This window comes from Camponotus vicinus, unplaced genomic scaffold, assembly GCF_025532165.1.
Source record: "Camponotus vicinus isolate PSW18456_S1 unplaced genomic scaffold, iyCamVici1.0 SCAF_1, whole genome shotgun sequence".
Lineage (NCBI taxonomy): Eukaryota > Metazoa > Arthropoda > Insecta > Hymenoptera > Formicidae > Camponotus > Camponotus vicinus.
In genome coordinates, this window is record NW_028141945.1 from 20,402,962 (window position 1) to 20,427,864 (window position 24,903).

The window sequence follows — 24,903 nt, forward strand, 5'->3', positions numbered from 1 at the left end:
TGCGATCATGTGTTCGATTGAAGAATGCGGTAAACATAATAAACATTTAACATAATAATAATATTAACATGTTAAATGTTTATTATGTTTACCGCATTCTTCAATCGAACACATGATCGCGTTCGATAGCGCCAGTAGTACCTTAACCTACCGCAACCTACCATGACAAAAAATTGCTTGCAGTCGCCGAGTCGTAATTATCGTCGCATTGTCGCGTCGTCGCGTCGTGTAGTAACGTGTCCGCGCGTGTTTCTTTCATCGAGTGATTTTTAATCGCCAACAATTATTATTCGACAGTGATTAATAGTGATTAGTGATAGAGTCATTAGTAAATTTCTCGTCTCATCGAGTGAGTAAATAAATGTGATTACGTTAAAGTTTAATAAAAGAATACAGTTTATGAAAGAAGAAAAACTTTCAGTTAATAATTTAGTGTGGATTTCTTGTCTTTTGCAACGTGATATCTACGTTAAATTTGAGAACGTACGATCTATCGGAAAATTCATTTCTCCTTCAAGCAATTACAGCAATACATCAAAAGTCATCGAACAAGGTAATAATAACTATTTTTTGACGTTATGTGAAAACAGATCTCGGGAAGTCAGAGGGACAGTGTGTTAAAGGAAATTCGTGAAAAGAGAGGGGTTTTTAGTGGGTAGGGAGTACCGAGTTGGTAATTCGACTTGGTACTCGAGTCCCACATATCTCACTGGATCGACCGGTGGGTATGCATAAAATGCATTTTCCCCTCTCTCGTAAAAAAAAAAAAAAAATTTACAGGTGAGTGAGCGAATGAGAAAGAGAGAGAGAGAGAGAGAGAGAGAGAGAGAGAGAGAGAGAGAGAGAGAGAGAGAGAGAGAGAGAGAGAGAGAGAGACAGACAGACAGACAGACAGACAGACAGACAGACAGCAGACAGAGAGAGAATGTATGTGTTCGCATGTGTGTCTGTATGTGTATAGCGATCAGCTGATCGCAGCAGGCGCCCCGCGTAAGCTCCCGCGTCTGACGGTGAATCGCGCCACCCTTGCCTGCCTCTTGTATTCGACCCGTCATACGTTAACTACTTCCTTTAATAATTCAAAAACTAAGCTTCGGACGAAATTTTGCCGAAGGAAAAATCGTCTTAGAATTGATTCAAGAATATGTCATTTCAGGGACACAGGGGTTATTTTGAATCACCCTGTATATATATATATATATATAATGTATTTATATTCATGCTTACCTTTTGCGATTAGCCATTGTAAAAAATATTTAATTATTTAATAATTGTATTTCGATCAGTCCCATATAAAAGAATGTTGTAATGTATCAACAATAATTTCGTGAAGACTGCTTCATATTCTGCATTATTTATGAACTGTGAAAAAATATTTAGGTAAGTTGCCAACACTACCGTGTCTCTTGATAATTTGTCTTTATTTTCCTTACTATTAAAAATAGAATTAAATAACTCACTTTTTCTCCGTTCCATTTATATATTCAATGATAAATTAGATAAGCAAAGCAACGATTATTCATTAATGGATTTATAAGTATTAATTGTGAATAATAAATGTAGATTTCTAATGACATATTGATTTGTAATTATCCGTTATTTTTGCAATAAGAATAGCAAAGAAGTTTGAAGGATCTGAATATCTATATAGTAAGCAAAGAGGACCGTCGAATTTTAATGAAATATGACGGGGGTGGTGGCGGCTTCTTTGCTCATTTATTTAAAGATGTTTAACATATAGTACAAAAAAGAGATATCCCTAAAAAAATTACCCTTTTAAAAAAAAGGTAAAAAAAGGTGCTAAGTCTAACTAAAAAAATTGTACAAAATAATTGTTTTAATTTCCTACAAATAATATTAAAAAGTTGCGCCAACTGAATAAAAATTTTCACTATAAAATATACATTTCTTTTTTATTTCCAATATTAAAAGAAAAATGATATTAAATGAATTGTAATATATCTATTATAAAAAATCGTTGAAAATATGAACAATCATATACATTGCAATAATCATATGCATATATCCTGAAAAGTTTAATTAAAAAAAAAAAAAGGAAATGATAATACAAAATACAAAATTAAAAATTATTAAAAAAATTAAAAATTAGAAATTAATAAAAAAAAATAAAAATTTATATAAAAATTAAAAATTAATACATATAAAAAAATTTTAGTTAAAAAACTTAGCGCTGCTACGTTGAATAATGTGCTAATGAAATTAGCAGCGCTAAGTTTTTTAACTAAAATTTTTTTATATGTATTAATTTTTAATTTTTATATAAATTTTTATTTTTTTTTATTAATTTCTAATTTTTAATTTTTTTAATAATTTTTAATTTTGTATTTTGTATTATCATTTCCTTTTTTTTTTTTAATTAAACTTTTCAGGATATATGCATATGATTATTGCAATGTATATGATTGTTCATATTTTCAACGATTTTTTATAATAGATATATTACAATTCATTTAATATCATTTTTCTTTTAATATTGGAAATAAAAAAGAAATGTATATTTTATAGTGAAAATTTTTATTCAGTTGGCGCAACTTTTTAATATTATTTGTAGGAAATTAAAACAATTATTTTGTACAATTTTTTTTAGTTAAAATATTTTAAGTTTTTATTTTCAATTAGCGTAATTTTTGGATATCATCATTTTTCTAGGATATAATGTAGAAAATTAAAACAACTATTTTGTATAACTTTTTTTGGTTAAAATATTTTTATAAGTTTTTATTTTCACTTAGCGCAATTTTTTTGATATCATTATTTTTGTAGGATATACAATTTTACACAAAATTAAAATAATTTGTAGAACAATTTTTTACGGTTTAAAATAACACTATTTTGTGCAGATTAAAATAACTATTTTGTAGATTAAAATAATCCTATTTTGAAGATAGGTTTTTTACAGTAATTTTTTACAGTTTAAAAATAACACTATTTTGGAGACAGGTTTTTTACAATAGTTTTTTACAGTTTACTTTTACTCCGCACAAATCGGACCTGCGCAGCACTCTGGGTAAGGCTTGCTGAGATCCAATTCTTTCCAACCGATTTGCTTTCCTCCTGCACATTGGAATAAAGGACATCTGGAGAGAAACATAATTATAATTGAATATTGTCGAAATTCAACGGGATCAGAAAATAAATAAAGTAAAATTAAAAAGGATAATTAATTTTGACAGGAAACTTTATTGATTATTAAAAAAACAGAAATATCATTAGTGTTATTATATCTATTGCCACATGGAAGAGAATGATATGAGGTTTGTAAATGTTAAGTAATACACAAGATATCTCTCTTTTCATAGAGTATCGTCTTGTTGCAATATAACTAAAATAAACCGTATAAACTCTTTGATTTATTGGCAAATAAAACATGTTTTATAAATCATGTACTTTCTCTGTATCGCAATCTCAAGTAGAATCTACTCGATTGTTTCTTTTGTTAAATTCTATTAAATTAGATGATCAATCGTGTATCAATTATTATTGTCGCGCATTTCCTGAAAATCGATTTGCAATCAATTGCACAGTCGAAGGTCGGGATAACCGGTTAACAAAAGCTCGTTATGTAATAATCGGCTTGCTTGAATAGATAATTAAACGATCGAAAGCACCAATTAAAAGCGACGCGAATTTATTCTTTCAGAATATCACGTCAGGATATCAAGTCTCATATCTCTACAGGTGTAACGAGAAGATATTTGAAGAAGAAATAATTTGAGAAATGAAACTTGGACTCATGGAACCATTATTATTGTAGTATCATTACGACAAGTGACCGTTGAGCATTGACGAATGTGTTCACCCACACTTAGAGTCTCGTTCCCAAAAAACGGACAGTCACCTATGTAAATAAAATCCTAGAGTAAATAAAATCGTATCATTCGCACCAATCACTCATACGCTAGAAACATCATTAGCCTTATAACATTCGTTTTCGGAATATTTATTTAAAGGACAGTATCTCGCTTCTCCAAATCGTTCGCGAAATCTTAAGCTGCTCCACCACGTATAGTACCATATATTTTTAATTTCGTGGCATCCGGATTTGCATCTCTTCTTCAATATATTTTATTAATCACCAAGTTATCGCAAACTTACCTAGTGTAGCGTGAACGAACAAGCCTACCAGCAACAAGATCACGAAGTGAAGTTTCATCGTCTTTTCTCTTGCTTAGAAAAATATCAGGAAGCGAAGGCGACAATCAGACAAATTGTAAATTATCTCTTCAGGTCTTATATATCGTTCCTCCCTTCTGATACCGTAGAAATGAGATGCAATATATATATTGTTCGGTAAAAAAACCAATCGCCAGCATTGCAAGGTTTAGGTCAATAATATATGCGGAATGTATTCTTGACCCAAACCTCGCAATGCTAGCTCTTGTATTTTTTATTGTAGAAATAAGATATAAAGTATTCATATATATATTGTCTTATTTCTATAAAAAAAAAAAAAAAACAATCGCCAGCATTGCAAAGTCTGGATCAAGAATACATACGGAAATTATGTCTAATCGACAAACAGCTGTATTATCCATATTTATGAGGCGATTTTCAAAAATCTATTAAGATTGATAAGCTAATAATATTCATATAAATGTATTTTCGTCTCTTTAATTTCGTCGAACTAGAAACGAAAGTAAAACATATGCAAATAGAAATATACATATATATAAAAGATTAGAAATACACGAAAATTCACAAAAAACTTTGCTTTAAAATATAGAATTAAATTATTCCCCGATAGAACCACTCATTATATGCAGGCTCTTTATCAACTATTTGCAACATGTGTATTCTAGATCATAAGTCAAAGACTCGAAGACAAATATGACGATGATCGCATCGAGTTTGACCATGAATAAATCAGTCACTAGGAAGTCCTGAAGAAAAAATCATCGAAGATCCACTAAATCTCCTTCAAGATGACTAAATCTATTTCTTCGACAAAAATATCCGTCAGATTTTTTATAAGCTCACCCACAAAATACGTATACACATTTAAAAACTAAAAAGAATTAATTATTACGTCCAATGGGCGTCGCGATTCTTTTCTTTCTTCGAAACCATAAAAAACTATTCGATAACCATGTGTGCGGGTAACTCTTGGCGATATTTGAACCAAGGAAATGAGAAATAATAAATAAGCCTAGACTACGCGAACAGCTTGTCGCTATAAATAAGAAATTCCATTAAAATAAAGAGCTGTAATAAAATCGAACTGTCGCATATGTTTACAGTTGGGACGTCCATTAGAACCATTGAAACTCTAGAAACAAAGCGATCCTTCTTAAGAATCGCGCCAACGATAAACATATGTATATCTAATCCTTGCAGCGGATATCTAAGACCAAGAGACTCGAAGCAATAAATAAATAAGAAAAGTTAGAGCTAAGGTTGGCCAGTCGTTGGAACTTAGAAATTCTAAACAAAAATCGGAATCAGAGCCGCAATAAAATTTTTTTTTATAGCGCTACACACGTGAAGCCCGAGTGAAATCGAAAACTCTTCTGTTAAAACAAAAGGCCTGCAGTATCCTAGGCAGGCTATCAAAAAAAGGGAGAGAAACTAAACAATTCGCCTGGCACCCTTAAGGGCTAGCCAAAACGCGAGAAGATTCTCGCGAGTCATAAATCTGTCCGCTAAGCTCCCACTCTTTGCTGGATAGAGCCAAATCTTGAACCAAAAGGGCCAACCTATTAAAAATCTTAAAAACGCCTCTCCTTCCAAAATCAGCCTCCTTGCTCCTAAGAAGGGAGTAACTGAAATTATCTCATTCGCCCAAAAGGGATTCCCACTATCCAGAAAAGAGGAGGAGCAATAACTTTAAAAACTCAAGCGCAAGGCGCAGCACGTGCCAGTTGACAGTTCAGTACGCTAATCTTTCCGATGAGGAGCAGTGCAGTTGACAGTTCAGTTCACAGTTCCAGTCAAGATTCAGTCATTCAATTTTAATATATTTCAAATTATATAGCCTCGGGGATCCTTTTGCGATTCCTTATGCAATTGAGTTATTAAATCTGTTTTATATCACCATCAAAAAGGATTTTGTTAACATTTAATTGTGCATCGTGTAAATTTTCTGGTGAACATCTCCATTACTCAGCTCTTCATGTTATAAAGCTCCGACCTCAGCCATTGCAATTCTATCAACGCACTCATTTTTGTGATGCCAACGAGTAGTGAGTAAAATTGAGTGATTTTTATTTTTTATTTCTCCCTTTCCCATACCTTACTATCTCACTATTTAAAATCTATGTCTGATAAATAATTCTAAACGGTTTAATAACCATTAAATTTTTACTAATTACTATCAATCAATCAATCCTTGTCTCACTTCTCCCCCAGTCTCATTCCTTGTTCTCCCTAATTCGCCTTGAATCTCCGAAAGGCGGTTCGCGAACGATTCCCCGTTCGCCTCGAATCTCCGCAAGGTGGTTCGCGAACGATTCCCCGTTCGCCTAGAATCTCGCTACAGAAACGAGATGAATCTTCGCTACAGAAACGAGATGATCGTGAGATCTCGTAAATTCTCGGAACATTCGAGATTCGGGAGATTCGCGGTATATAAGCTTCTCGGAGCCGGTGTACAGGGTCTTGCTAATCATACCGCCGCCACGAATTATTCGTTAGAACAAGTACCACAGTAATTCTTACAATAAAGATAGAAATTATTAAGAAGAAAAAAGTTTATTTCATACACCCTCAAAGGAGCTTGTCGCTACAACAGAAAAGAAATCTAGAGGCTTATGCCTCGACTTGCGTCGCCCGTGGAACCACCCGGGATTTCCACGCAAGAAATCAAACAAGCATAACGAAAGACTTCATGATAAATAGTTTAATAAATAATCAATTAATCTTAATCAATAAATTAAAATACTTCTATAATTTAATATTCCTCGCGCAAATATTTTATATTACAGAAAATATTTCGGCAACGAGAGAATAATCAATAACACCGTGTTCGACCCTGATAAACAGTACAGCGCTATTGTTAATATATTACACGGCTTTATTATCATTCGCACAGTGACCTTGAGTAGTGACGTGAGAGACGTTTCACATATTATCAAATTCTTTCTTTACATAGTCAACCTTGGCGATATAAACAGTACCGCGGTAATGTTTCTGACTTGCTATCATTCGCTCAGTGGCTCTTGAACAGTGAAGTAGTGATGTGAGACGTATCATATATTATCAAATTCTTTCTCTGAACACAATTGCAAGTGCAACGAGGAACTTTTCGTGAATGAGTGTAAGTGAAACGAGGAATTCAAATGAGTGCAACGAGGATTAAAGTGCCACGAGGAAAAAGCGAAGAAAGCAAAAGAAAAAAGGAGCTCTTAGAAATGGATGGATTAATAAGATATGATGTGTCATTAATATAAATTATTTATCGCATTCATTATTTATTATATTGTTGCGTCCCCGCGTCCCATCCCCCTGGATGTATTCGCCATCCGATTGAATTTCTTGTGTCTTGTTATTTTACGCGGTACGCGAGTGCCCGATTGTGTTGAACGCGCTCCGATATCTCGAAGTCGCCGCCGCGGATGTAACAATATATTGAAAATTTACATATTTCTCGTTTGGTTTTATTTCTTTAATTGTGATTCAATAGTGATTTTAAATTGTAATACAGAAAAAATAGAAAAAAATAGAAATTTTTTTATTTATCATGTTTTTAAAAGTTTATGTCTAAGAAATATAAGTTATTTTGTAATATGTAATTTATAACATTAGAATATATCTATTTAAAAGTAAACATGTAAAAATTAATTGCGCGCAATAATTAGTATTAAAATCAATTATTTTGAACATTGCTTTATATAATAGAGTTTTTCTTATCTTTTATATCTTTATTTATCGTTTATATTTGCGAATTAAAATTTATATAGTATATTACAAAATAAATTATATATTATATTATATATAAAATTATATATAATATAACCCTCCCATGGGGTACACCTTGTCGCGGTGGGAGGGCTTAGTACTTGGATGGTGCCTTGAGGTTTATCTTAAATTTTTCTATTTATGATAAATCTTAAGGTGCCTAAATGGGAAGCTAAGTACCCTTTCGCGTCGTCGATGCCGTCAACGTGCCGCGGACGGCAAGCGCTTCGTTACCGCGTTTTCGCGTAGTATTCTCGCGTCGTCGCGTTTTCGCGCAAATTTTGAACTTTTTCATATAAAATCCCAATTTCATTTATTGTCACGAGTCTCTACTTCCGATGCCAACTAACTGGGATGTTGCGGGTTTGCACACGTTGCTATGCAACGTACACTCATGCTTCGTGCTTCGTCAAGTGATTCGGCCCGAATTAGTTAGAACTCGATCGATTGCTCGGAATGGTCGTTAATGGATCCCTTCTCTTTGCTCGTCTACGGCCACACGCACTGCGTGTGTTAACCCTGTCGAGGAGTCGAGTGGATTCCCCTAGGCACGATTTTCGCTCGGTAAAAGGGGTTGTCCTCCCCATTTTCTAAATTGCTGAATGTTAGCATTTAAAAAATGTGGGTATCCTCTTCTTTTGCCGTCTACCAGCCTGGTGTAGCATATAGCAACCGCGGGAGGCATAATATGTCCGGGCGGAGCACCTGAAATCGTGCTTAGTGGGTCCAGGTTCGATACGAGATAGGATAATTATGCGCGAGAAAGAGTTGGTGAACTTCATTTTCCTCTATTTTCGTCAATCGTTTCGTCTTCTTTCCGGTTTGGACTTAATCTTTGCTCGTTGTATCGTTGCATTCCCGACCTGTTGACTCGAAGTTAATTCTCGTAAGTGAAATGGGATTTTCGCTCGTACCGAAATCGGGAGTGCCATTCAAAGTATATACATACTAAGTATATACATCGCGCGATCAAATAGAAAATTTTTTATCGTACCGAAATAGTGCAGGAACCGTTTAGTATCGCGCGTAAAATAGCGAAAATAGCGATATAAAAATATTGCTCGTGAGTGCGGGAGTGCCGTTAAGTATCGCGCGTCTAAGACTGAGAGGAGGAGGAGGCCTAGGAAAGGCATCAGGCTCCGGCAGAGCAACCTTCTGGTAAGCAATTTATTTATTTGTAATTTGTAATTGTATTATATATTAAATATTAAATATATTTATTATAATTTAAATTAAACAATTAATCGCAACAATTAATTTGATGTTTTTATTTATATTTTTTTATTTATATTTAAATAAGAGAGAATTAAAGAAAAAGATTTTTAAATTAAAGCTATAATCTTGTAAAGGTGTAAGCTTTTATAAAGTTATAAGAGAATTATTAGTAATGTTTTTTAAAATTTATAGAATTATTTTATTAATCTGCTATTATTATATGCATCGAATATAAAATTCAATGTATACAATAATTTTTGAAATATTAATTATTTTGAACGCTGCTACATTAGAATCTTCTTTTGTATGTTATAGATCGATGCAATAACCCTGATGATCTGAGAGGAGGAGCAGGCCTAGGAGAGGCATCCTGCACCGGCGAAACAACCTGATGGTGAATATTATTATTTATATATTAATTGTTATAAATCGTTAACTTGTTATAAACGAACAATAATTCGATCTTATTATTTAAATGAATTAAAGAGAAAGATTTTTATAAAAGTCATGAAATTTTCTATTTAAAAAACAGTTTCAAAAATAAAATATAAAATTTTTCCATACGTGTTTATCTGCTTATTATTTTACACATCGGATATAAAATTCCGCGCGATAAAAATTTTTTAATATATTAATTGCATTTTGTGTTATTATAAATGAATTTTATATTTGTATGTTACAGACAACTAGCTTCGATAACAACAACTCCGCTGTTGCGCATCAGTGCCGGTGAGTGAAAAAAACTTTTATTTAACTGTAAGGTAACGGATTCGTAGAAATTGCAGATGTAGATGTAGATGTAGATTGTAGATTGTAGATTGTAGATAAATCCGTTGCCTTAAAATGGATGAGCTAGGATGGATTAAATTAAATTAATTAAATTAAATAATTAAATTAAATAAATAAAATAAAATAATTAAATTATATTAATTAAATTAAATTAAATAATTTAACAAGTTCTTTCGAACTTATGCTTTGCATCTATTGCGAAAATATATTGAGATATTAATTAAATAAAGAAGAGATCAAGAAAAGATTTTTTTGTAAAGATTTTGTCTAATTTATTAAATAAAGGACACGCATTAACAATTATCAATTTTATCAATTTTTGATGCTAATTTATTCTTACACAGTAAAAAATTTGGTGTTAAATTTAACATATTTCACATGTCCCAATTTATCCACTCTAATTTTAATGTTAATTTAACATAAGGCAAGTATGTAAATAAATAACACAAGTAATATGTTTAAAAATTAACACAAAAGTGTAACACTTAAACGTTATCTGGAAATAAAGTTTATGTTAAATTAACATATTTATAATGTTAAATTTAATTAAAAGAAAATGTTATTCTTACATTTTTATGATAAATAACAGAAGAGATATGTCGATTTAGCATATGGAAACTGTTATAGAGAGAAAAATAACACAACTTATCTGTTCATTTTAACATATATTGTAACATATTTCATCAAAAATTCGTGCATTTACATATTAATTGTGTTGTTTTAACTCTTAGAAACGATGAATATTAACTCAACGCAGAAATGTTAAAATAACGCAACGATAATATGTTACATTAACATAAGAGTATGTTAAAAATTTAACACAAAAATTTTTACACGAGAAAATTTTAACAGAAATACAAAATGTTTTTTACCGTGTATAATACGCACTTATCTTCTAATTGCTCATAGCTCATCCATCGTAGAATTTGTTTGTAGATATTGTTTTTAAGCTTTACTTTAACTTAATATAAAGCCAAATGATTAATTAATTAAATAATTTGTAATATGATAAATACACACATTAATTTTATATTTTATTATAAAATATAATTTATAGAAATTTGTAGTAATTTGGCTTTATTTCAGTTAAAATAAAGTTATATTCAATATTTAACGAACGATCGTGAAATCGTTACTAAATGAGCGTAAATATTTCACGCTCTTTTGTCGGTAATTATCCGGCAAAAGAAGGAGTAATTATCTCCTTCTTCGATCTCTGATTAGAGAAGAAAGTGGCCAGGATCAACGAAAGGTAGGTTCAACTGGCCTGAAAAGTACGGTTAGGGTACGCGGTTAGGGCACTTGACCAAAATATATACGTGATTAGGTGAGGTGATGATTAGAGATAGGTTCCTCAAATCTCGAATAATTTTAGTTAATCAGGAAGTAGGGTTGTTAAGGCTATTAAGTAAAATCATTAAAATTCTTCTATTAATATTAGGGTTTTTAGGGCTCTTAAGATCATTAGAATTCTGTAATAGTAGGATTGTTAGAGCTATTAAAATTATTAGAATCCTTTAATAGTAGGATTGTTAGGGCTATTAAGTAAGATTCATTCTTTCTTTTAATATTCCAATAATCCTAGGGGTAAATTAAAATTATTTTAATTAAGTTGAATTTATTTTTAAAAACGTTGTAAAAATAAATATAACATGTTTTAAAAATAAAAATGTTTTAAAAGTGAAATTTAAATTATCAAAATTATCTTCAGAAATATTAAAGAAATTGCATAATTATTAACGTTTAAGAAATCTTAACATGTTGTATTTTATTTTAAAACTTAAAAATATATGTGTATTAAATCAAATATAATATTAAATCCAAATGTTAATGCTATCAATATCAAATTATTATATCGATGTTATTAAATATTTGAATAAATGGAATATTATTATTTGATATTGGTAGCATCATAAATTTGTAAATTGTAAATTGTAAATTATAAATAGTTATAATTGTATTTTAATTATAATCTAACATTAATATTTTAATTGTAAAATACAATACAATTATGACTATAATTATATTATATGAAATTGTATTTACGATTGTAAATTCTTATGTAAATTACACGAAAAATTATCGAAAGTATACGTATAATGATTATATAATAGTAATTAACATAATAGTAATCAGGGTTGGAAAGTAACGCGTTACTTGTAACGCCATTACCGTTATAGTTACTTTTTTTTGGTAACGGACTGGTAACGGCGTTACATTTTTTTTTCTGTAACTGTAATGATAACGTAGTTACATTTTTTTAGTAACGATAACTTTTTTAACAGTTACTTTTATCGTTACTTTTCATATTTTGAACTTATGACATCGTATTTCTGTCATATTCAATTTTTAGTCATTCGACCGACATTCATATAAAATTCGATAATACTTCGGATGAAATTTATTGCTCTGAGAGGTGTCTGTGAAGCTGGCACGACAATCTACGAATTTCAAAAAAATACTAAGTGTTCTGATAGCACTTTTCATAGTTCTACAGTTCCTGATAAAAATTAAAAAGAGTTCCACATTCCTTATATTAAAAAATCGAAATCGAAAAAATGTGCTAACTTCGCGAATCTAGCACGACACTCTTCCCTCTAAAATACCAAAACGCGTTGAATATTATTATTTTTAGCAAGAGTTTCCGATAGTTCTGCTATAGTTCAGCCTATATATGCAATTTCAGATCGATATTCAAAAAATTAATAATTTTTTATGAATTTTTAATGTTCTTGACCAGCACGACATTTAGTGAAAATGTGTCGTGCTAATGATTTTCCATAGTTTTAACGGCAGTTCTGGACGGTTCTATAAAAGTTCTACCCTTTAGAAACATTTTTGCGCAGAGTTCCAACCGTTTACCATTTTATAAATAATTATTTAATTATTTATTAATTTTCAGGAACTGTAGAACTATGAAAAGTGCTATCAGAACTCTTAGTATTTTTTTGAAATTCGTAGATTGTCGTGCCGGCTTCACAGACACCTCTGAGAGCGATTAATGACATCATTGGTCAATCACAGTTATTCCATTCTTCTGAGGAATGGATGTGATTGGCCAGCTTTTAAGTTTGACGTAATATCGGACGAGAGCGCACAAAAAGAATGTAAATTTAGCAGTATTTATAAATTTAATGGAAATTAAAATTTTTTTATTTACATGTGAAGTTACATGTTAAGTGCTTTAAAATCTATATCTCTTTAAATTTTTTACGGTTTTGTAAATTTAAAATAAAAAATTTGTTGCTTTTATTAATATTTTAATAAAAAATATTACTAAAGTAAATTTTTTATTTAATTCTATCTTGTTTTAACATTAAAAGTAAAAAAAGGGAAAAGTAACGAATCGTTACTTTTGAAGTAACGATAACGGTAACTAGTTACTTTTAAAAATAAGTAACTAATAACGGTAACGAGTCACTTTTTTTACTCGGTAACGAGTAACGATAACGAGTTATTTTTAAAAAGTAACTTTCCCATCCCTGTGATAGTAATTCATTAAATTAAAGTATTTGTTTCTGTAGTATATATTTTTGAAATATTCATAAAAGAGTAACTGTTTGTATTTTCATGTGAAAGAGTCATTAATAAATTCGGAAAATTTTTATATAAAATGTAAAAATTCGATGCTAAATTAATGATTAAATATAAGCATTATAAAATTTGACGGACGCCTTCGTTACAGAATCGCGAGTCAATTATTATAAATTTAATGATATGCTTTCCGTTAGCTTTATTTATTTATGAATTCGATATCGTGCGGAACTGAATATTCTTAAAATAAATTATTAAATTATGATTGCGAAAATACCATGTTCCTTCCGCGTTCTCTTTGCGTCCTTATACAAGATTATCATTTTAACAGAAGAATTTTATCGCTGTCCCTCTCGTCAGATAATATTCCTAAATATTGCTAATTAAATATAAAGAAATGTCGAATAAGAGAGTGAAGATTCGATGTGATAAGTGAACGATTAAATATTAGCTTAACAAAATTTATTTCACCTTCGACATTATAGAATCGCGAGTTAATTATTATGAATTTAATAATTTGTTTTTTCAGTTATATTTGTATTTACGATTTTTTTTTTTTCGTATCGGAAGATATTCATAAATAAATTAATAAATTACCGTTGCGAAAACACCGTATTTTTCTCGCGTTCTTTTTCGCGTTCCTAGACGAGATTGTCGTTTTAATAAAAGAGTTATCATTGATCCTTCCGTTAAATAAACGTTAATGAAAGTTGCGTGGCTCGTACCGCCGAGGAGTCGAAACGATTTTTATCATGGAGAATTATTTTTCACCGGTTCTTGTGAGATCCATTCGCGACGTCTAGTTCGATGTCCGGTTGAAAATTGGGAATTTTTATTGTAAGATTGAAGGAACTAATCCCAGATTTTCCTGGTAATTTCCAAAAGCAATGATTTCGGTAGTAATTCAACGACGATACGCTTCTTTAACGTCGAATTAATTATAAATAATATATATTTAGATGAGAGAAATGTATCTTTTCTTTGCTTCGTTAAAAATGTTCTATCGTTATTAGTGTTACGTCCAGGCCCTGGAATGGATGGGCCATATGGAAGAACGTAACTTACTTACCCCGTGACACATTTTATTCGGGCGTGTGTATGGATCGAACACGAATGTGAAGGGCCTGACACAGGTCAGCGACCGAAAGTCTCTTTAACGCTGCGTTTTTAAGCCTATTCGCTCGGTAATCCCTTTTCGGTAAAGGAATTTAATCCTTGTTATGCGGGATGGGACCTAGTGCGATCTCAGGATTTAGGGAAGAGAACGGGTTAAATAATTAAATTATATATTAAATTAAAAATACAATATAATATTTAAAAAGATAAAAGTAGTTAGCACTAGGAGAATTCTAACGCAGGGATCTCAGGGGGGTGAGGGGCGAGGGGATCTCAGCGGCGCGGGGGAATGACGTCACGCAGGATGGAGGGGGGATGACGTCACGCGGGACGGAGGGAATTTCGATGGCGCGGGGGCTGCGGGGCGGGGGACGCACGTATAAACAAAAATGGCGGTATTCCTATGAAGAAGATTTTGGGTCTCTCTCTATTCCTCCCTCTCTCTCGCTCTCTCTCTTTATCCCTTTATATTTCTATCCCTCTCTCTCTCTCCCTCTCCATCCCTCTATCCCTCTATCTATCTCTTTATCCCTTTTATCTCTCTTTCTCTCTGTATTATCGCAAGTATACAATATTAGTCATAAACTTATATTTTGAGATATTTCGGGGTCCGACGTTTTCGAGCAATCTGTGAATCATAGCGAGATAACAACACATTTTTGAGATATTATACAATATTACCAGTTAACAAACAATATAAATAGAAGTATTCTTTGAAGGATTGGGTGGATGGAAATGTGTGCGAAGAAAAATTACGTCATGATTTTGTTACAATTAAAAATATATATATAATTTATTTAAATGTGTGTTTAATAAAAAGTATACAATATAAAAAAATAATAATAATAATATATAAAATAGACCGTCGGGCTATGTTGGGGAAGCCGTTTCTGAAAACAGAAGAAAACATACGCATTTCATTAGTTTAAATTATTTTAATAATTTATTTTAAAATACTTTTGATATATAATAAATTAAGATACTTACAATGTTATCCATCATCTATTTTAATTTGTGCAAATAGGGCACATGTTGCAGGCCAATATTTGATTCAAAGATCTTCTGCACTCTTTGCATGACATATTTTCCAAATGAACATAAGCTATGGTTCTATGTTCTCGAACAGCACTAGTTTCTTCATACTGATCCGGTGCTTCTAGAAAGCATTCGATACAAAATTTTAATCCATTTTCCATGTAGTAATATGAAATGCAACATATCTTTGTTGCTTGATTGTATGTCATTATTTCAGATATGCTTAAATCTCGCTGTTTCTTTTGTAACCGTTCATCAAGAATATCGACACTATTGTCACTATCATAATCACTGTCCTTCGCCAAGGGTTCTATATCAGATCCATCATCTTCCATCTCTCTCCTCTCTCTCTCCTCTCTCTCTATCTCCATCCGCTCCGCCACAACTGGATCCATCCAATAATCGTAATCATCATCCGTATCGTCGTCGATGATAATTACGTTTTCTTCGGCCATTGCACAAGACTAACGAAACACAGAAGAGCAACGAAAGAAATGATACTCTAGTGCAGCAGACCACCGAAACACAGAAGAGCAACGAAAGAAATGATACTCTAGTGCAGCAGAGTCCTCTTCATTATATTTTTTTAACATACACAATATAAATAGAAGTATTCTTTGAAGGATTGGGCGGATGGAAATACGTAGATAACAACACATTTTTGAGATATTTCGGGGTCCGACGTTTTCGAGCAATCTGTGAATCATAGCGAGATAACAACACATTTTCAACCCTAGGTTCAGTTACAAAATTTTTTTTCTTTTGTGCCTTCAACAATCTCTGAAAGTTTGTTGGTTGAATATAAGAAGGATCGAAGCGCATCAGATCATAGTACGTGATTTGAAAGCGCATCGACACGACGGTATAGCAAAAGTATAGTCAAAAATTATAGTGTTCTGTCAGAAAGTAATGTTCTGTCAGTGTTGTGTGATAATATAAAAATGGAAGACGAAGATCACGCGTTGTCATCTGACAGTGATTGCATTAGTGACTGCAGTGAGAACTCCACGGAATTCAGAGAGAAAATAGTGTCTGTTGCGGAAATTAATGCTTTAAACGCACGTAGTACAAAATTTTGTATCATATACTTTTATTATTCCACGGGTGGTGCTTTAGCTGTATGTCCTTCGCGTATGATTGCATTGCAAGGCGTGGATAGCCAAATGATGTATGCTGTTCGAAAGCATAAAATTGAGACACTTGATGCGATGGATGGCCGATTCTGTTCAAGTTGTAGCGAGCCGTTGTATATAAGATTTCCGTGCAATATGTGCCCAATTTGCACTCTGTGAAGAAATGGAAAACGTCGAGCAGACTGAATGCGACCTGGTGGAGCGGTCCCGCCAAATTGCCACCTTGGGCGAATATTTTGCATGGCTACAACGATGCAACGAGTACATCGAGTCGCTGGAAGAGCAAAGTCGGATCAAACGACCGCGATTATCGATCGGGAATCGACAATCGCTGATTGCTCGAATCGCGCGACTCGAAGGTGCAAAGACTCGATTGCAGAGACAGTTTATGCCCAGTGGTGGTAATTACAGTGGCGACAATAACGCGGGTGCCGGATGTAGCGCGCATCAAAATGAACTTGTGTGGCGCGAGATTGATACCGCGTTCGATAACCGTATTCTAACCGGTGCTGTGATTAACGCAAACCATATCGAACCTCGTCAATTTCTCGAGGACGCCAAAGACATCGCGCTCGAGCAAGTGCAAGACGTTATAAGAAGATACAACAGTGTAAAATTGAACACTATATTCAACGGTGAATTTGTGTCGGGTGATAAGCGTGCGAATAAAAGTATCAATACGAGAAACTGTGAACTCTTTCGCACGTCTGATTTACACGAGTGGTACGAGCGCAGCGTTATCGAGCCCACTCTAGCATTGCTAGAAGAATTTCAGGAACGCGATAGTGGCTGGGCATTGTCGCGAATACAGAATTTAACTGTAAATATAAATAAGTATAATCCTATGCGCGCGGGATGTTATATTAAATTGCCGCGAGAAATTATGATGAAGAGAGCTGTAATTAATGTACAATCTAGAGACAATGCGTGTTTCGCGTGGGCAGTGGTGGCCGCTCTATACCCCGCTGAAAGAGACACAAATCGGGAATCTTCATATCCCCACTATACGACGGTGTTAAATGTACAAAATATTGAGTTTCCGATGACGTTGAACCAACTAAAAAAGTTTGAACATATAAACAATATCTCCATCAACGTGTACAGCATCGAGAAAGAAAACAGCATTGTCCCGATACGTCTTTCGGAGCAGAAACGGGATAAACACGTCAACCTGTTGTATGTGGAAGACGGTAACAGCGTCGGACATTTCGCATGGATCAAGAACTTATCCCGGCTCGTGAGCTCGCAACTGAGCAAACACAACGGCCGAAGATATATCTGTGATCGGTATGTATAATTTGAATAATTTATGTAATTATAAAATATAATGCATTGCATAAATCTTTAATTTAAATATTCTTTTACAGATGCTTGCACTATTTCGGATCGGAGGACAAGTTGCAGTCACATACGGTAGACTGCGGAAAAATAAACGACTGCGCTATCCGATTGCCGAGCGATAAGGACAAGTGGCTCGAGTTCAACAACTACACGAGGAAAGAGCGGCTTCCATTTGTGATCTATGCCGATTTGGAATGTGCGTTGACAAAGACTGACGAAGAAAAAAATTATCAGCATCATAAGGTATTTAGTATAGCGTATTATATGCATTGTTCGTTCGACGACTCGTTATCCGCGTACCATTCTCGCCGCAGTATTGATTGTATCGCGTGGTTCGCCGAAGAACTTAAAAATTTAGCGTTACGTGTAAAGACTATTTTAATGACTACAAATGTCTCCATGGTAAATTTAACATCGGACGAGTGGGAAAAATTTCACAGCGCAACGCATTGCCATATTTGCGAAAAACCGTTTACGCAAGAAGACGATACACGCGTACGCGATCATTGTCATTTGACCGGACGATATAGGGGTCCCGCGCACTCAAATTGCAATCTAAATTACAAAGAATCATTATATATTCCGATAGTCTTCCACAATTTATCAGGTTACGACGCGCATTTCATTATCGAGGATATAGCCACAGCGTTCGAAGGGGAAATCGAATTACTTCCAATAACCAAGGAAAAATATATATCGTTTACAAAAACTGTTAAAGTTGCACAAGACAATTGGAAAAATTATATAAAATTAAGTTTTATCGATTCGTACAAATTTCTTACGGCAAGTCTCGACAAATTGGCATCTTATCTAGACAAAGACAAATTCAAAATTTTAAAATCAGAATTTCAAAATTTATCTGCAGAAAATTTCAGTTTATTAACACGGAAAGGCGTCTTTCCGTACGAATACGTCGACTCTGTAGATAGGTTGCAAGATACGTGTTTACCACCGCGCGAATCGTTTTACAGTTCTTTGACCGGTGAAACTATATCCGAGAGCGATTACGCGCACGCCGAGAACATCTGGACGCGATTCTCCATTCGAACGCTAGACGAGTATAGCGATTTGTACCTGAAAATCGACGTCTTGTTATTAGCCGATATTTTTGAAAACTTTCGCGATAGTTGCATCAAAAGTTACGGACTCGACCCCGCGTATTATTATACTCTTCCCGGATACACGTGGGATGCCATGTTAAAGCATACAAAGATTACATTCGAATTGCTTACCGACATCGACATGGTCATGTTTATCGAACGCGGTATACGCGGTGGTCTGAGTTAGTGTTCCAACAGATACGCGCGCGCTAATAACAAGTACATGCAACAATCGTACGATCCATCGAAACCATCGTCGTACTTGATGTATTTCGATGTAAATAATTTGTACGGATGGGCAATGTGTCAACCGTTGCCCTATGCCGATTTTCGATGGGTCGACGACGTGTCGAATTTTGACGTAGCATCGATCGCGTTAGATTCGCCTACGGGTTATATCCTCGAAGCCGATCTCGAGTATCCGCAACATCTTCACGATACGCACATTGACCTACCGTTTTGCCCGACACGCGACAAGCCGCCCGGCAAGCGGCAAGACAAACTCCTCGCAACGCTATACGATAAGAAGCGTTACGTGATACACTACCGTAACCTACAGCAATGTACGCGACACGACCTTCGCGTTACAAAAATACATCGCATATTACAATTTACACAATCTCCGTGGCTTCGCAGTTATATCGAATTAAATACACAGTTTAGAACACTCGCGAAAAATGATTTTGAAAAAAATTTATATAAACTGATGAATAACGCGGTATTTGGTAAGACGATGGAAAATGTGCGTAATCGTGTCGATGTAAAATTATTAACAAAGTGGGACGGACGATACGGAGCAGAAGCAATGATAGCGAAACCAAATTTTCATAGTAGAAGCGTCTTTTCGGAAAATTTGGTTGCCATAGAATTACGCAAACTTGAAGTGAAATTTTATAAACCAATCTATGTCGGCATGTGCATACTCGACATTTCTAAAACGTGCTTGTACGAATTTCATCATGAGTACATGTCACCGCTATATCGTGATAAATGCCGGGTAATGTACACCGACACAGACAGTCTTATATACCACATTGAGTGCGAAGATGTCTATGAAAATATGAAACATGATATCGCTAGTTTCGATACGAGCGATTATCCAATTGATAACGCGTACGGTATACCGCTCGTGAATAAAAAAGTACCGGGTTTAATGAAAGATGAAAATAACGGCGCGATAATGACCGAATTCGTCGGGCTTAGAGCAAAAATGTATGCGATGAGAGTGGACGGGAAAAAGGATACGAAGAAGGTTAAAGGTGTCAAAAGTAACGTTGTTGCGAGAACGATAACATTCGACGATTACACGCGGTGTCTGAATGACGAAATAGAAATGACACGACAGCAATCTTGCATAAGATCGAAATTGCACAAAGTGTATACCGTCCGCGAGACGAAAATTGCTCTGAGTCCGTACGATGACAAGCGGTATATCGTACCTGATTCGACCGACACATTACCATGGGGACATTATAGGATACCCTTATAATATAATATATATAATGTAATGTAATATAGTATGTGATATAATGTCAGATATTATTTTTGTATATGTATCTCATATGTATATGTATTTCATATATTGTATTATATACGATTATTGGAAAGGATGTATTAATAAAGATTTTTGTATTTTTATATATTTCATGTATATTTTTTATATGTTGTACATATTTTTTCTTAAATTTAAAAATAAATACAATTTGTATGAATTAAATCACATTGTCCTTATGTATCCAAGAATTGTGCGAATTGTCAAATCCCAACCATTTCACGTAAACCTCGTTACCCCTCCTACGCAGTATTTTCTCCACGAGATACACGTCCGGATAATTCGCGCGATGCAACTCGTACTCGTAGAACGCTCCAGCAATAGATTTTTTGCGATAATCCTCCAGTAGATAGCTTACGGGATTAGTATGTTGTACTTTTGCAATTTTAAACACTTCGGTTGTCCAATTTGGCGTGTAACCTTTCTCGAAAACTGTCTTGTACTTGCTAACGCGTACCGAGTCACCTACTTTGAATTTCGCCGGACCCGCGATATTTACATGGTTGTACACAGTAGCCAAGAGTCTTTCAGCGATCGCGGGAGTAACGTCGACGGGTCGCATACCGATTGTTCGATGCTTGCGCGCGTTGTAATCCGATACGAGTCGCGGCAACGCGCTGATCCACTTGTAAGATCCGTTCAGCGTAAACATCTTCCACATGTCGTTTTTCAGCGTGCGATTGAATCGCTCAACGATCGATGCCTTCAATACCGAATATGTAGAATAGTGATTGATGTCATGTTTCCGCATGAGCCGTTGCACGTCAGCGTTATAAAATTCCTTCCCCATATCAGTCTGTAAGTTTTTCGGACATCTTTTGCTATCTCGAATTATCTCGGCGATAGCGTCAGCTGTCTCGCTTCCACCTTTACTCTTGAGTGGTATGGCCCACGCGTGCTTGCTCAACGCATCTATGACTGTGAGTATGTAGTGGTAACCTCTGTTGAAACGAGAGTACGGACGCATCTCGACAATGTCAGCTTGCCACAGGTCATCGTATCCCCGCACTATGACGTGTCTTCGGGGAAAATTTTTTCTCGCTGGCGCGTGCAATTCGTTCACCAACTGCCGTTTCTCTAAACTATGTTGTTTCTTCACTTCCTCGGTTATTCCCGATCGCCGATCCATCGTTGTTTCGATTCGTCGATCAAACGATGTGTGCCTCGAGTATCACCGTGCGTTTTATCATTCGTTGCTAGACGTTCCTGGCCCGTTCGATAGCCGTTCAAAGCTGTTCGATAGCCGTTCATAGCCGTTCGATAGCCATTCATAGCTGTTCGATAGCCGTTCCCAACCCGTTCGATAAACCTTTGTAGATGCTCATAGCTGTTCGATAACCGTTCTAGCTGTTCGATAGCCATTCCCAACCCGTTCGATAAACCTTTGTAGATGTTTAATAATTGTACAATAGCCGTTCCTAAACCGTTCACTACAGCCGCTCATTACAGGTTGATAGCCGTTTCTGAATTAGTGTTAATCGCACGCCGAAGCTCGTTTATCGCAGTCTGCAAAGCTCGCACATCCTTCTCGAACGCAGTCAGCTTCTCGTCTGATTCTTTCTGCTGATTCTTCAACGTTTTAACGCATTGTTCCACGTACAGTTTGTTGACTGCATCGGTATCAGCCTCAGGTTGCGCTACACGGCGAATCTTGCGCGACCTCGCGTCATAGTACGTAGCGACGCGACACAGAGCGTTTTGACGCAAGTAACTTGTCACCGATTTACCCCAATGATCGCTAGTTCTAATTGCTTCATTTCTCTGTTCGAATAATCCAAATTTGTTGATGGGCATTTTTTTCTCGATGCGAGTGACGTCGATCGACTGATTAGTTTCGTCGAGACACCGTTTAATTTATAATAAGGCCGACTTCGCGAAGTTCCTCTATAATCGACAGGATCTCGTTGTCGTGAGCGTTGTGGCCAGCTCGGCGCGAAGCGTCGAGCAATCGTAGACGATCCACTAGCTCGTTGGGATCGTCCCAGTGCACGTAATCGATCTTATTGTCGGTTAGCGTCATCGCGCGAGGCATGAATACTCCCGTACCGCATTTTTTCTTTTTCAATTCGATCGACATCAACGGTGCAATTATGTGTTTATACTTGTATCCCCTGTTGCTCTTTAATTGACCTTGCGCATCATATTGACGTTTATGCGCACTCGTCGCCATTAATATGCTCTTATATTTTTGCATATCGTCCTCAGTGTATATGTCATCATCGGGAATTCTCTTGAAGATCAACTCGTATAATCCAGGTGTACCAATGTACCTCACTTTGTCTATGATTATAGAGTCATCTGCGCCGATGTCGAATCGTTTGTTACCGAGCCACATTTCATTCTCGTCGAAATAGACACCGTACACGTGATCGATCTGGTTTTTTTTATCGCCACTAAGGAGAGCGCCCATGTACTTTTGTGCCAGTGGCCCGAAGTGCTCTCGTAACATTTTTTGACCTTCCAACGTTTGTAACATGTTTCGAACAGATGGTGATTCGAGCGGGTTGCCCGTGGTTTCGAAAACATTTTCGATTGCGAGTGATTCGGGTATCGTGGGTTGTACGATTCTCGTTGTCGCGGACGGTGTGGAGGTTATCAGCGGTTCATCCGATGTATGCGGTGTCGATAAACGATTCGCCTTCAATCGTTGTCTCTTTTTCGGTGTCGTATCCTCCTCCTCCTCCTCCTCTTCCTCTTCCTCCTTGTACCGCTTGATGGGTAACGTTTTAATTATAGCGTCAGCGTTACTCTCCGGCTCGTTTTTCACCGCGATTAAGCTAGAGTTGTCGACGATTTTTTGTAGTGGCTCGATAATAGGCCTAAAATGGGTCTTGACCGCGATATCGTCGTCGATCTTACCGGTCTTCAAAGCGCGATGTTTCTTGCGGATCGATTCGCTCGTTTTCTCAATCTCCCTCGCAATCTTTTCACGCTCGCGAATATTATTGTTTTCAGCCATGTCGACAGAGTGTGTCGGCAGCGACTAATCGTTTTGCGGTATCGCGAACACGTTAAATCCTTTTCTGTATCGCCCGTTCGTAAATGAGCTGTCCTTATCTATCACTAGGAATCCATACTTTTGTTGCCAACAAGTACGACATAATTCACTGAAATCCCCGTACGACATGTCGGTATTCACGTGATCGTTGTACACGTGTTTCAAGTTGGTACCGTCCTGTTTAAACAAGATCAGCAGGTTCGCGTTGTCGCGTATAAGATGTTTTGGTATTCTCGCGTACGTCTGACAGAGATAGAAGCAGTCGACGTTCGAGTGACGACCCATTGAGAAGTACTCTCTTATCGTATTTTGCTTGTCGCACGCCACGTCATCGAAGACGAAAATCGAGTTTGGACGTGCCTCGCTCGGTGGAATGACGTCACTGTTATTGGAGAACGTAAAATAACCGATTTCGTCAATCGGCGTCAACAAATTCTCCAGATATCGATATTTCGGCTGTTGCAGCGACTTCGAGTACACGTACACGTTCTCGAAACGTACACCATGCGGACTTTCCAGTAGACTTATCAGAACGTTGGTTTTACCACAATTCGAGGGGCCGCAAACGATCGCGCGTATAGTAGCAAAGCTGCCAGATCTCCGCCGCAAGCAACATGCAACACGGCGTGGAGGGGGTAATGAGGATGTGAGCGTAAGCGTACGTGTGAGCTCGGCACTTCGGCTAGCTTCGGATAGTAGAAGAGGACAGAATACAGTCTTCTGTCTCCTTCCTACCAAGCTGGCAACGAAAGACGGGCGACGCGCGACACTGCTCGCTTCTCGATATCTCAATGCGTGCGACAGCGTTAAATGTTTTTCCCTTATAGCTTTTTATATTATACACATATTTTTTAACTGATAAATATTAGGCACTGCGCACAATAGGAAAAATATTAAATATTAAATATTAAATATTAAATTTATAGAAAGAGAAAAATAGAAGAGAAGAGTTTCTTTCTCTTTCTCTCGTTCTATAAATTTAATATTTAATATTTAATATTTAATATTTAATATTTAATATTTTTCCTATTGTGCGTAGGGCCTTAATCTATTTAATATATTTTTTAACTGATAAATATATTATACATTTATCAGTTGTAAGAAAATATCGATATATTTTTTCATGTGAAAAATTAAATGACATAATTCTTATAAACAAATGTATATATATATATA

The 24,903-nt window shown here is 35.2% G+C and overlaps 4 protein-coding genes and 1 long non-coding RNA gene across 5 annotated transcripts; 3 read left to right on the forward strand and 2 right to left on the reverse strand.

The window, feature by feature from the left end:
- Window positions 1-8,782: 8,782 nt before the first annotated feature.
- Window positions 8,783-9,894, forward strand: LOC145967447 (uncharacterized). Its single transcript, XR_014437428.1, has 3 exons — window positions 8,783-9,072; window positions 9,445-9,523; window positions 9,812-9,894. It is a non-coding gene; the product is annotated as an uncharacterized LOC145967447 (long non-coding RNA).
- Window positions 9,895-15,193: 5,299 nt separating this feature from the next.
- Window positions 15,194-16,727, reverse strand: LOC145959421 (uncharacterized). The gene is made up of 2 exons (XM_083078273.1): window positions 15,556-16,727; window positions 15,194-15,458 (listed from the first exon to the last, which is right to left on the reverse strand). The coding sequence occupies exon 1, from the start codon at window positions 16,056-16,058 to the stop codon at window positions 15,576-15,578; it is 483 nt and encodes a 160-aa protein (XP_082934399.1). The 5' UTR covers window positions 16,059-16,727; the 3' UTR covers window positions 15,194-15,458; window positions 15,556-15,575.
- Window positions 16,545-19,364, forward strand: LOC145959438 (uncharacterized). Its single transcript, XM_083078290.1, has 3 exons — window positions 16,545-16,721; window positions 17,290-18,023; window positions 18,104-19,364. The coding sequence occupies exons 1-3, from the start codon at window positions 16,545-16,547 to the stop codon at window positions 19,362-19,364; spliced, it is 2,172 nt and encodes a 723-aa protein (XP_082934416.1).
- A 239-nt stretch (window positions 19,365-19,603) lies between these two features.
- Window positions 19,604-21,755, forward strand: LOC145959422 (uncharacterized). Its single transcript, XM_083078274.1, has one exon. It carries the CDS (start codon window positions 19,884-19,886, stop codon window positions 20,664-20,666), a length of 783 nt encoding a protein of 260 aa, XP_082934400.1. The 5' UTR covers window positions 19,604-19,883; the 3' UTR covers window positions 20,667-21,755.
- Window positions 21,756-22,578: 823 nt separating this feature from the next.
- On the reverse strand, window positions 22,579-23,690 carry LOC145959423 (uncharacterized). Its single transcript, XM_083078275.1, has one exon. It carries the CDS (start codon window positions 23,686-23,688, stop codon window positions 22,579-22,581), a length of 1,110 nt encoding a protein of 369 aa, XP_082934401.1. The 5' UTR covers window positions 23,689-23,690.
- Window positions 23,691-24,903: the final 1,213 nt, after the last annotated feature.

What these genes read in the sequence shown, in the direction of transcription:
- LOC145959421 (XM_083078273.1), bottom strand. Translation starts at nt 16,058, where the DNA reads ATGGCCGAAGAAAACGTAATTATCATCGACGACGATACGGATGATGAT.
- LOC145959438 (XM_083078290.1), top strand. Translation starts at nt 16,545, where the DNA reads ATGGAAGACGAAGATCACGCGTTGTCATCTGACAGTGATTGCATTAGT. An exon ending in CCACGGGTGGTGCTTTAGCT is followed by an intron (nt 16,722 to 17,289) that starts GTATGTCCTTCG and finishes CAATTTCTCGAG; the next exon opens with GACGCCAAAGACATCGCGCT. An exon ending in CGAAGATATATCTGTGATCG is followed by an intron (nt 18,024 to 18,103) that starts GTATGTATAATT and finishes ATTCTTTTACAG; the next exon opens with ATGCTTGCACTATTTCGGAT.
- LOC145959422 (XM_083078274.1), top strand. Translation starts at nt 19,884, where the DNA reads ATGAATAACGCGGTATTTGGTAAGACGATGGAAAATGTGCGTAATCGT.
- LOC145959423 (XM_083078275.1), bottom strand. Translation starts at nt 23,688, where the DNA reads ATGGCTGAAAACAATAATATTCGCGAGCGTGAAAAGATTGCGAGGGAG.